This window comes from Salvelinus fontinalis, chromosome 37, assembly GCF_029448725.1.
Source record: "Salvelinus fontinalis isolate EN_2023a chromosome 37, ASM2944872v1, whole genome shotgun sequence".
NCBI classification, from domain to species: Eukaryota; Metazoa; Chordata; class Actinopteri; order Salmoniformes; family Salmonidae; genus Salvelinus; species Salvelinus fontinalis.
In genome coordinates this window covers 22,731,080-22,744,063 of record NC_074701.1, presented here as the reverse complement: position 1 = coordinate 22,744,063, position 12,984 = coordinate 22,731,080, and the positions used below count along the sequence as shown (strand labels likewise).

At 38.9% G+C, this 12,984-nt stretch overlaps 2 protein-coding genes across 8 annotated transcripts in view; both read left to right on the top strand.

Annotated features, from left to right (window-relative positions):
* LOC129836376 (receptor-type tyrosine-protein phosphatase epsilon-like) overlaps positions 1 to 5,071 on the top strand; it is a 46,989-nt gene extending 41,918 nt beyond the window's left edge. For all 6 annotated transcript variants that reach the window (XM_055902448.1, XM_055902447.1, XM_055902445.1 and 3 more), the window contains 4 exons: positions 1,132 to 1,257; positions 1,488 to 1,639; positions 2,719 to 2,854; positions 3,060 to 5,071. In XM_055902448.1, the coding sequence (XP_055758423.1) occupies positions 1,132 to 1,257; positions 1,488 to 1,639; positions 2,719 to 2,854; positions 3,060 to 3,134 (489 nt within the window). In that variant the 3' untranslated portion in view covers positions 3,135 to 5,071. The remainder of the gene's footprint in view (positions 1 to 1,131; positions 1,258 to 1,487; positions 1,640 to 2,718; positions 2,855 to 3,059) is intronic.
* A 98-nt stretch (positions 5,072 to 5,169) lies between these two features.
* On the top strand, positions 5,170 to 6,786 carry gnrh3 (gonadotropin-releasing hormone 3). Of its 2 annotated transcripts, none has more exons than XM_055902453.1 (4): positions 5,170 to 5,568; positions 5,755 to 5,897; positions 6,176 to 6,256; positions 6,551 to 6,786. In XM_055902453.1, exons 1-4 carry the CDS (start codon positions 5,493 to 5,495, stop codon positions 6,578 to 6,580), a joined length of 330 nt encoding a protein of 109 aa, XP_055758428.1. In that variant the 5' UTR covers positions 5,170 to 5,492; the 3' UTR covers positions 6,581 to 6,786. The 2 variants fall into 2 exon arrangements, with proteins under 2 accessions (XP_055758428.1, XP_055758427.1); XM_055902452.1 differs by having other exon boundaries at positions 5,743 to 5,897.
* The last annotated feature ends 6,198 nt before the right edge of the window (positions 6,787 to 12,984 follow it).

Sequence of the window (12,984 nt, the reverse complement as noted above, 5' to 3'; positions counted from 1 at the left end):
ATGTTGACTGCAATACTTCCCACAGTTGTGCCAAGTTGGCTGGATGTCCTTTGGGTGGTGAACCATTCTTGATACACATGGGAAACTGTTGAGTGTGAAAAACCCATCAGTTTTGCAGTTCTTGACACTCTTCTTGGCTCCCGAGTGGCGCAGCGGTCTAAGGCACTGTATCTATATCTATGCAAGAGGCGTCACTACAGACCCTGGTTCGATTCCAGGCTGTGATTGGCCCAGCTTCGTCCAGTTTAGGATTTGGCCGTGGTAGGCTGTAATTGTAAATAATAATGTGTTCTTAACTGACTTGCCTAGTTAAATAAAGTTTTGTTTTTAAACTACACTGATTGAAGTGGATTTAACAAGTGACATCAACAAGTGATAATAGCATTATACCGGCAGCAGAGTTCCCACCAAATTACTGTGACATCAATAAGGGATCATAGCTTTCATCTGGATGAATCTATTCAGTCTATATAATGGAAAGAGCAGGTATTCTTAATGTTTTGTACACTCAATGCATATTTCCACACTGAGGTTGGAATAATACTTTGAAATTATGAAAATTATGATAATGCCCTTTTAGTGTAAGAGCTGTCTGAAAAGACCACCTGAAACTTCTGTCTATTTTGGTGAGATGGAGTTTTGGCCTTCCTGGTGACATCACCAGGTGGTAAATTAGTTAATAGACCAATAAGAAAGAGAGTTCCAAACCTCTCTGCCAATAACAGCTAGTTTCCAGTTTTCCCCTCCCCACTCAGACCACTCCAAGACAGTCCTAACAAAATTCTTGCTTGAGAAATTGCTCTTTGTTAAGATGCTATTTTTGTTTCTTTTTGACCATTTGAATTGAAAAGAATCACACTAAGGTACTTAATTCTTAACCAGAAATGATTTGATATTGGGATAAAAATGACTGTGCTGCCTTCAGTTCGAATTAACACGAGCCCTGGTATAGAGGAACAGAGAGACTGTATAAATGTAGGTCCATTATCATTACCTTTTCTTTAAACCATTATCATTTCTACACGTTTTGATGTGTTATTTGTCATTTAAATGTATATTGAGGTCGTTTTTCCCATCCGTGGGCCATGTGTTTGACACACCTGCCTTTCATCAATCTGTCACTTTCCCCAGGACAAGTGTTTCCAGTACTGGCCAGCAGAGGGCACTGTGACATTTGGAGACTACACTTTGGAGCTGAAGGGGGATGCACTATGTGACACTTTCACTCTGAAGGACATGGTGCTCACATATGGACCAGTGAGTTTCCTTCACATAAACAAGCTACCTGATGTGCATTTTAAATATATTATTTGTGATGTAAGTCATTTTTGTCCTTGTGGATGACTGGGTTTGGTCCTCTAATCAATGGCTTTCTGTTATCTCAATTTGTGTCTTATCTTGAGCATGTCAAGTTCATGTTATGTTTATTTTTCATTATCAGGTATACTAATGTATGTAATGATGAAACACATGTTTCCAATCACCAGGAAAAGCAGTCACGGCACGTCAGGCACTTTCATTTCCACGGCTGGCCTGAGATCGGAATACCGGCAGAGGGAAAAGGAATGATCGACATCATTGCTTCAGTACAGAGACAGCAACAACAGTCTGGAAACCACCCTATTATAGTACACTGCAGGTAAGGAACAGGTACTGTTAGCACAAACCAAATCTGGGAGCCGCAAAACACTCCCATTACTCTTTCAACTGACCTTTTTTTCTGACATAAAATATTAGGATCATACCAAACACAAAATTATGTTTCAAAGAATATAGATTACTTTTTACATTTTTGTCACTCTGTAATATCCGTTTCAATACATTATACAGTACATATAGCCTTTGTAGACTCTGTTTTATAGCCCAACTCTTTATAAAGACTTTGCTGTGAAAGCTATGATCAGAACGTACATAGCTCCAGGTGAAGTACTTCTAATGCAGCACGGCCCGCTGGGATTGATCCAATCCACTGATTCACAGTCAATTAAAACCTCTCAAAGTGAAATCTCCTACGACTCCTGCTTTGATTAATCTGATAGAATGAGCTAACGACAGGAAATGGTGTCTTCACTCTCTCTCATATTCATTCATCAGGGCCTGTCTAAAGAGGGGCTTTTTAAAGCTTTTTCTCATCCGCTGGGAATGGGGGCTTGCCCATTACAACCCCCCTCTCTCCTCTACCTCTCTCGCTGGCATTGTAAGCACTGACTCAATCCAAAGAGACTGAGAGAGCTACCAGACGCGCGTTAGTGTTAGCGTTATTAGTACTATTAGTCAAAGGTCACCTTTTCTTCAGCAAATGTTTTTCAATACAAATGGGAAAGACTGGGGTAAGCTGTAGGGTTCGCAGTATAGCCCTATGACTAGGGGAATGGGAGACTAGGAAGCTATAGATCCATCAACTCTACTGTTAGAGATCTCTCCTATCAACCACCAACTAGACAACTTACCTGTGTTGTTGAGCACTAAGGAAATCCAGCACTGTAAAGACATAATATGTTGTAAATTCGGTGCATTGCTTTGGCGCTCAATGAAGTGCAATCGGCATGATGGTGAACTGGTAGACCCCTGACAGTGTACGGAATGTAGTATACTCCCTTGACTCACGTTCAGTTCTAAGCACATATTAAAGGCCCTCTAATGGTAGTTACTGGGCTTTAGAGCAAGCGTATCTGTAGCTGTAGATGCTGATGGTTCTGTCCTGGGTTTATTTCTCAGTGCTGGTGCGGGTCGGACCGGTACATTCATCGCCCTGAGTAACATTCTGGAGCGGGTGAAAGCAGAGGGCCTACTGGACGTGTTTCAGACAGTCAAGAGCTTACGCATGAAGAGACCACACATGGTTCAGACTGTGGTAGGTATTATATATTGTTGTATAAACGCATTGTTTTTCATTGTAGGATACCATTTAGTCATAGAGATTCAATGCATGAGATAGAGGTGAAATACATTCAAATTATCTTCAAAAGATTGACAATGATGCTTTATTCAAATATTGGTTTGCCAACTGTATTTCAAGTGATTTATGGTCATGTTGTTCGTTATTTTTGTCGTTTCAGGAACAATATGACTTCTGCTACAGAGTGGTTCAAGATTTTGTTGACATTTTCTCAGACTATGCCAATTTTAAATGACAATATCTGCTATATACCCATGTATATTTCCATGTAACATATGCAATTTTGTCAGAACCTTCTTTTCTAAGCTCTTTCAAGCTCTTTTTACACTTTGCACTTACCCACAATACTTAAACATATTGTACCATATTTTATTATACAGGTAACTGCAAAATAAGGAAATGAGGGATACAAAGTATATTGAAAGCAGGTGCATCCACACAGGTGTGGTTACTGAGTTAATTAAGCATCCCATCATGTTTAGGGCCATGTATATACATCCATTATTTTGGCTACCATGGCTATGGCCCTATAGGATGACAATGCCCCCTACACAGGGCAAGAGTGGTCACTGAATGGTTTGATGAGCATAAAAACAATGTAAGCCATATGCCATGGCCGTCTCAGTCACCAGATCTCAACCCAATTGAACTTATGTGAGATTCTGGAGCGGCACCTGAGACAGCATCTTCCACCACCATCAACAAAACACCAAATTATGGAATTTCTTGTGGAAGAATGGTGTCGTTCCAGACACTTGTAGAATCTATGCCAAGGTCCATTGAAGCTGTTCTGGCTCGTGGTGCCCAACGCCCTACTAAGACACTTTATGTTGGTGTTTCCTTTATTTTGGCAGTTACCTGTATATGATTGCTTGTCTGTCTGTTTGTTAAAAAGAGCCCAAATTAACATTTATTATTATCTCTATTTAGTCACGGACGTTTCAACTAGCTTTGTCTCCTCAGCATTTGTATGTCAAATGTTTTGAATTGAAAACGTAAGGCCAAAACCGGTGTGAAGGGTTTAATTGAATAGGATCTCGGACTCAAGACAATACTGAAATGTATGTTAATATGTACATACTGTGTGTATTAATTAACTTATGCATATAATCTTTTTCTATTTATATAATGTAGAATTTTATGTACATTTTGAGTTTTACTGATAGTCTATGCTGAGAAAATGACCATGAGATTGCCTTTCGTTGTCTGTGGTCTGTACTGTAGCCATGACACATTCTGTAGAACTCCTGCTGTTGTAAAAATACACAACCTGTCATTAGAGTTTGTGACAAGTGACTTAACAAATTAACATTCAGTATTTGGTGTGTATGTTGTCTGTTTCATCATAACAGTCTATTGAGTATCAAATGGAAAACAATCCATTTGGACAACTTTGAATTGCCATCTGTTTCAAACAGCAATTTTGATCTGACCTCACTAACAAATGGCTGTTCATATGGACACGGTTGTAATAACTTTTGTACAACTTTTTTTTAACTATATTGGACCTACCATTTCAGCATTTGCATGTTTGAATGAAACAGTGCCATACGAAGATTAGAAAAATGTTCTGATCAAGTTAAAATTGTCACCAAGTGACTTCAACTTCAATATACACAAAATGTGTATTGAATGTATAGAGTTCTCAACTAGAAAAGTGTAATTTAGAGCCAGGCAGCAATTTTCCACTTGGTAAGTATTTATAGCCACAGTGCTCTCATATCACTAAATAACTGGGTTATTGATAATAGTAATTGATTCATGGAAGTTTCAGGAAGATTGTGCTGTAGTTTACTGTGAAATCTATATTTTAGCAATGGTCATAAATAAATAGAATTTAAATTCAAATTACCCGGTTACCCAGTTATTAAGTGTTAAGGCACTCCACAGGGCTATCCTTTTCATGCCAAAGGTACATTTATGGATTCATAGCCTGTTAGGTAAAGATACAAGTGTAAGGATTATGTAATGACATAAGGGTCAGAACATTTAGAATCAGTCTTGTGTACAGAGTATGAAATTGAGGCATAATGTAGCGCTCAAGCATCTTGTTCCTTGGCATATCTCTTGTTCCTTGGCATATCTCTTGGCATAAGTCTGTATGAAGTTAACATTTCATTTGTAAAATCTGTCCGCAATAAATGCATTGAAAATAAACAAATTTGCCATTAATTTCTGAATATTTATAAAAGATACAAAAAAACATGGATATCAAAGTCACTTTTTTTGTTGACCAGGAGATATTGTTTAATTTACAAACATTACATATTTTAGAATATGTACACTACCATTCAAGTTTGGGGTCACTTAGAAATGTCCTTGTTTTTGAAAGAAAAGCACATTTTTGTCCATTAAAATAACATCAAATTGATCAGCAATACAGTGTAGACGTTGTTAACGTTGTACTACCGTTGAACGGTAGTGTTCACTGACTTCACCTCTTAACACATTACAAATATGTTTGTTTCCATCAAATGCAGTTAGAAGCTTATGCACTAAGCAGGTGCCGTTAGTGACATTTAGTGTCCATTAGGCACTTAGTGTTTCACACCTGTGGAGAAGGGATTCTAATCCTGATGACACAGACTGTTCCATGTCTAACGACCCTATAAAAGGGACTCATGATTATTCCCACCACAGTGTAGGAAGGAATACACAGAACGGAGAAAGTATGTGATTCATATAAATATATTTGAAATTGTTAACTAATGTGCATTTGTGGGTAGTTCATATATACTGTACAATGTGCATATTCAATAGGTAATCATTGCAAGATGATCGCAAGCTTATGTTTGATGTGAAAATACATTTTTGACTATCACATTTAGCTGGTATTTGACTAGCTTTCTTTCCAGCTCCCATGGATCTTAGCAACAGAACGGTCGTGCAGGTGGTGGTGTTGGCGTTGGTAGCTCAGGTCACGCTCTCTCAGCACTGGTCGTATGGCTGGCTACCTGGAGGGAAGAGAAGTGTTGGGGAGCTGGAGGCCACCATCAAGGCAAGTACTATTTACCTCTACCTGTAACTACTGTAAGCAGCTATGTCTACATGTACATACTTTACATGTAATTGTCCTTTAAGGAAATCTACTATGTCTTGAAAAGCTGTGAACATTTAAATATAGCATTTATAGGGATAGTTTGTGTGGAATATTTGTTCAAGAGGCCTTTTCAAGAGTACATAGGCAATGTATATTAATTAAACTCTGTAAGGGTGTTGCATAAAGGGTATATGGGTAATAGCATTACAAATTCCTCCTACATATTGCTATTCTAGATGATGGACACAGGAGGTGTAGTGGCTCTTCCTGAGGAGACAAGTGCCCATGTCTCAGAGAGACTGAGACCATATGATGTAGTAAGTAGTCATATTAATTTATTAGGTTAGATATTGTATTCATTGTATTCCTAATGGTTTCATCTGAAGATGCTAAATTGTCTCCTTGTAAAATATGTTGTAAACAATATACCAAAGTATCTGAAATAAATGTTTAGATGAGACTATTGGCTGACAAATGGAAATCTTCCCTGAATTTAGCGAAGTGATACCTATAAATGTAGGGAGACAATGTTGCTCATGTCTGACACATCAGTATAATATAGATATACAACATAAAGTAGACTTCTGAAGTTAACGCTTTGATTTCCCTAGATATTGAAGAAATGGATGCCCCATAAATAAAGAACTGTGAGACCATTATTCACAAAAGAAGCAAGAAGACAACATCAAGCAGACATTCAGCATCACTATCAACATCAACGATGGAGCATTCAACTACAGTTCTGTCCATTTCCAACAAACATCACATTTAGATTGATGCTATTTACTTGAAGTATAACACTTTAACCTTCTGGAAAATTGTAATAAAGAGTGATTCAAAAAGAGAAGTATCTTTGTATGTCTATTGAACGTCCTTACAATACAGGAGCTTAAGTGTCCTATCCAAATTTCAATTAATCAATTCGTGATCCATCCAAATTTTTAGGTGGAGTTGACAGACCATGAATTGATTATTACCATACATTTGCTTTCTATGACCGACAAGCATGATCAACTTGTGATACAACAATCTTAGCATGACAACAGCTGGTAATTAAGTCAATTTATAAAACATCTATGGTGTCATTAGATTGAAACAGGGGTTTATGTCCCTTTTGTAATTAGATTATAGATTATTGCTTGTCAGTCATGCATAATTTCAAAGAGAAAATCCACAATACCAGGACATTTGTTTCACCTCAAATTTCTGTGAGAGTATGTCACTTGTTGAATAATTTAATTTTGCATAGTTAAAAATAATTCTGAAATGTCAAGAGGGTTGACATGTTTCTCATAGTTTTGCCAGGACCATAGGCATCACAAAAATACAATGTGTTAAAACTTTCATGTCGTTCAATAAATTGCTGTTAATTATAAAAATTGGAATTGCATATCAGGCAAGGAAAGGAATTAGCAGGGGCATATGTTTTAAAGAGAACTAATTTCTGGCAAAGCCCCACAGACAGGGTACCGTACTAATCGCGTAGTGTATTAGGGGCCCATGATTCATGAACTGTACTGACACGAGGGACACCCTACACTGTTAGCGCGTGGTTGTGATGCACACCAATGAACCCAGACCACTGGTACTTTTGGGAAAAGGTGAACCGTAAAAGCATATAGAATTATAAAGAAATGAAACCACTTTCCATTGAACTTTCAGAACAATGGTTCTTCATTTGTGATACCTCACATTGTTAGTTTAATATTCATGGTTCAATTTGCATAATGCAATACTTTTCTTTGATGGGGAAAGACTTATTTATTTTACTTTAAAGCATACTTTACTCATTTTTGCTGCTGGAGAACATGCTCCAACTATTGCAACTAAACACATCTATGATTTTGCTGGTTATAGTGGTTATGCCTCTTTTGCTTGTGTGATTCTTGGTTTATGTTTCTCCAGCTCATATATTTAATTTTTTTTCAGACTTTTTCACTCAATTAACACAGAACCGGTTCATGAGGCAGGTTAGTGGTAAATATATGTGGTTAATATATGTTTAGGTCTACCCACACATTTATTGTAAATTGTTCCAGTTGTAAGCACCACCTTCTTAAATCCCCCTTGCCATCTTTTGTTTGAAAATATAACTTTCTTTTCCAGTTTAATTGCACATCTTTTAATGCATTTTTATTTCATTTTTTTAGCTGGTATCTATGTTTCCAAATTTGATTTAACCTCACTTTCTCCTTCCCAGACCCCCTGGTGGATATTCACTTTGTTTACCTCAAATTAAACTTCATATTGTTTACAACCTCTTAGTCCCTGAACATTTTATAGCATTTTGGATTTATTAATTAATTTATTTGTGGTAATGATTGGAGTGTTGGGATTCATTTCAATGTTGCCCTCATCTGCATGAAAATTATATAATTAACTTTTGATTAACCAGCTCGGCAGAGTTTGCTCCCCTATGCACACTGGTGAATGGTACCCACCGCATTCTAATGACTGTTTTCCAATTGAGTGGTGACCTTTTCATCAAAGACCTGCAACCGGAGTTAAACAACAGTGGCAAATAATCATAGTGGAGACAATGGTAGAGGCCGGCAGGCTAGGATGTCATCTTTAAATATAACAACAGAGATGAAAGCAACCTTATTGGGCTTTAGTGATGGTGGCGGAAAGCCAAGTGCTTGTTGGTTGGCCATTGTTCAAGCTTTGGAGGTCACATCCATTGGCGCATTGAGAGGGAAAGGACAGGAAGGTAGAATGGTGCATTGTTACTTGTCCTCGCTCGGAGGGAATACTATTATCAAGGGCAATACATTTTGATTCTTTGTGCCATTTATTAATCTTCAAAACAATACTTTTTTTTTATAATCGCTTCAGGAAAAAAAGATTCTGAAAACCCGTCCATCCAAGGCTAAAGCATTTCATTCAAGTGCATCCGTCAATCAAGTACATTCAACAAACATCAATCATTTCATAATCAGTTTAGATGATTATCTACAGTATAACATATTGTCTCAATATGTTCTTTTCATACATTCATCATTTAGACCAGTTAAGATTGAGTGTATGATAAAGTTGTACTCCATAGTAGGTGACTTATTATTATGTCTCTTATTATTAACAGCTTGGTGAATTTCCCATGAGGTAACTGTGAGACGGAATATGAACTGAAGTTCCATGTGGGTAGTAGGCTACTATGTTCCCGCAGGCTATAGAGAGAAGCAAAGTCAGTCTTCAGAAAGAGTTTAAATGCCAGGGAGGTCGTGATACTTCAGAGGGTACTTAAAGGCATTTTAGCATCTCATAGTCAAGATATCCATCAAGGAACTTGGGATGACAAGGTTATGTGGTGGTATGAGGACTTTGTGAAATCATTATCCTATTTGATGAGACAGTCTATATTATTTGGCATTTCAACTATGACAGCGGTGCTGAAAAAAATTGAATAATGATTATGTTATTGTTATACTTTGGACTGTGAACAACGAAGCACCATCGCGATAATGTAGTTACTATGCCACCCCCCCACAAAAAAAATTTGCTCAATGAATGAAAATGGTTTCATAATATGCCACATATTTATGTTAACGTTTTGTCTTATCCACATTTCCCCACATGGTGACACTCTTGAGCTGTCCGATTATGAATCTGGTCTACACCTCATCCAGCACTTCAATCATACAAGTTGAACATTCCTCAAAATCAAACAAAGAATTCAATCAAACGGCTGTCACTTCAACCGATTGCAACATGCATGTTGTATATGTTGTTGAAAACATGAAGAATACATACTATATATACACAAAAGTATGTGGAAACCACATCTAATTAGTGGATTCAGCTATTTCAGCCACGCCCATGGCTGACAGGTTTATAAAATTGAGCACAAAGCCAAAATGGGCAGTTCAATGGCCTTACAGAATAGCTTAGTGACTTTAAACGTTGCAACGTCATAGGATACCACCTGTCCAATAAGTCATTTTGTCAAATTCGTGCCCTGCTAGTGCTGCCCCGGTCAACTGTAAGTGGTGTTATCGTGAAGTGAAAATGTCTGGGAGCAACACCTGCGCCGCTGCGAAGTGGTAGGCCACACAAGCTCACAGAACTGGACCGCCGAGTGCTGAAGCGCATAGAAATTGTCTGTCCTCGGTAGCAACACTCACTACTGAGTTCCAAACTGCCTCTGGAAGCAACGTCAGTACAAGAACTATTCGTCGGGAGCTTCATGAAATGGGTTTCCATGGCGGAGCAGCCGCACACAAACCTAAGATCACTATGTGCAATGCCAAGCATCAGTTGGAATGGTGTAAAGCTCTCCTCCATTAGACTCTGGAGCAGTGGAAATACATTCTCTGGAGTGATGAATCACACTTCACCATCTGTCAGTCCGATGGACGATTCTGGGTTTGACGGATGCCAGGAGAACGCTACCTGCCCCAATGCATAATGCCAACTGTCAAGTTTGGTGGAGAAGGAATAATGGTCTGGGGGCTGTTTTTCATGGTTCAGGCTAGGGCCCTTAGTTCCAGTAAAGGGACATCTTAACGCTATTCTAGACGATTCTGTGCTTCCAACTTTGTGGCAACAGTTTGGGGAAGGACCTTTCCTGTTTCAGCATGACAATGCCACCGTGCACAAAGCGAGGTCCATACAAAAATGGTTTGTCGAGATCAGTATAGAAGAACTTGACTGGCCTGCACAGAGCCCTGAACTCAACCCCATCGAACACCTTTGGGATGAATTGGAACGCTGACTGCGAGCCAGGCCTAATCACCCAACATCAGTGCCCGACCTCACTAATGCTCTTGTGGCTGAATGGAAACAAGTCCCAGCTGTAATGTTTCAACATCTAGTGGATAGCCTCCCTGGAAGAGTGGAGGCTGTTAAGGCAGCAAAGGTGGGAGCAACTCCATATTAATGCTCATGATTTTGGAATGAAATTTTCAACGAGTAGCTGTCCACATACTTCTGGTCGTGTAGTGTATTTTTTATTGTTGAGGTAGGGTTGCACTCCGCTTGCAATCCGTTTGAGCGGCACATGCTGCTGTTTTCACAGAATGATTTGCTAGGCTGAACAAAAGTACATAAAATACGTACTGTAAATACACATTTCATTTCTTAGTTACTGTAACGACAGGCATTTGCTACAAGAGGAATTTTCTACAGTATACGGCAGTTATTACACTAGACTAGGCTCCTTTATCCTTCTATGCTGGCAGGGAACCTTCCTGTTGAGAACCGAGTTCTATCCTTTGATCACAGAACAGTGTTAAAGCACTGGGAGAAGGAGTACGTATGAAATATGAATGAATACAGCTGTGTTCTGATGGATATGTCTCAAAGTACCCCAGTAAGGCACTGCTAAAGGCAAGGAAATCTGTGTTTCGGAAATATTATCTTACCAGTGTGTTTCTTTCAACCATCCTAATGTGTGGTAGTTTTTCAATGTATGTTAGCATTGTTTTGTTTGCACATACAGTGCATTCAAAAAGTATTTAGACCCCTTGATTTTGTCCACATTTTGTTACATTACAGCCTTATGCTAAAACTGATAAAATATGTTTTTCCCTCATCAATCTACACACTATACCCCATAATGACAAAGTGAAAACAGTTTTTAGAAATGTTTGCAACTGTATTACAAATAAAAAACAGAAGTACCTTTCTCAGAACCTTTGCTATGAGACTGGAAATTGAGCTCAGGTGCATCCTGTTTCCATTAATAATCCTTGAGATTTTTCTACAACTTGATTGGAGTCCACCTGTGGTAAATTCAAGTGATTGGACATGATTTGGAAAGGATCACACCTGTCTATATAAGGTCCCACAGCTGACAGTGCATGTCAGAGACAAAAAACAAGCCATGAGGCACAAATCTGGGGGAGGGTACCAAGACATTTCTGCAGAACTGAAGATTCCCAAGAACACAGTGGCCTCCATCATTCTTAAATGGAAGAAGTTTGAAACTACCAAGACTCTTCCTAGATCTGGCCACCCAGCCAAACTGAGCAATCAGTGGAGAAGGACCTTGGTCAGGGAGCTGACCCTGAAACCCAAAGGTCACACTGATAGAGCAGGAGAACCTTCTATTTTTTACCTTTATTTAACTAGGCAAGTCAGTTGAGAAAAAAATCTTATTTACAATGACACCCTAGTGGGTTAACTGCCTTGTTCAGAAAATCAGAGCTTTACCTTGTCAGCTCAGGGATTCAATCTATCAACCTTTCGGTTACTCGCCCAACACTCTAACTACTAGGCTACCTGCCACCCCTGAAGCACTCCACCAACCAGACGGAAGCCACTCCTCAGTAAAAGGCACGCCAGCCCGCTGACTTGCCTAATTAAATAAAGATTACATTCAAAATGTTTGTCTAGTAATGTCATGTAGTTTATTGTCCGGTATTTTATTGTCTACTATTGTTTTGGAGTATTGTTTTACTTTTTTTTTTTTTTTGTTTGAAATCTCTTTTAGACAAATGGAATATGAGTTTTAAGAACAAGCTGTAGTGCCAGAGTTCCTATATATGGTATGAGGTCACTTAACAGCGGAGGAGGTGTTAGAGGCGTTGTCACCACCGTGTGCAGCTTTTCATTTCCTAATGCCCATAAGAAGCTGTGACTCATTGGAGGGTATAAGTTAATAATGTACTGTAGAACTGATGATGTCATCTGAATTAAGGGGGATAACATCATCACATTAACTTTTTGGAATGAAACATTAGTATATTCTGGTGACCTCGTACTTTTGAGACATATCCTTCTCTTGTTGCCCACTCTTTCATCTTTTCATCTTGAAATGCCAGCCTTTGGACCAGAGATTAGATAATGTCCCTGTACTGTTAGAGGGAAGCTCTGTGCCCGGCTTGATTACCCTTACTGACTGTGTGGCTGCCCCCATGCCAGGGCCAAACCCCGCTTAGATCCTTTCAGAGATGGGTCATAACAGTAACAGTACTTACGTGATAATTTGGGTACACCAATTCCCATGACCCACCACATCTAACACTGGGCCCATGCCATAAACCTTCCTCCCAAGACTCTTCCACCTACGCTGGCCTCTATGGCATGTCCCCTAAGTATGTTTTAG

What these genes read in the sequence shown, in the direction of transcription:
- gnrh3 (XM_055902452.1), top strand. Translation starts at nt 5,493, where the DNA reads ATGTCTAACGACCCTATAAAAGGGACTCATGATTATTCCCACCACAGT. An exon ending in GAATACACAGAACGGAGAAA is followed by an intron (nt 5,569 to 5,742) that starts GTATGTGATTCA and finishes GTATTTGACTAG; the next exon opens with CTTTCTTTCCAGCTCCCATG. An exon ending in AGCTGGAGGCCACCATCAAG is followed by an intron (nt 5,898 to 6,175) that starts GCAAGTACTATT and finishes TTGCTATTCTAG; the next exon opens with ATGATGGACACAGGAGGTGT.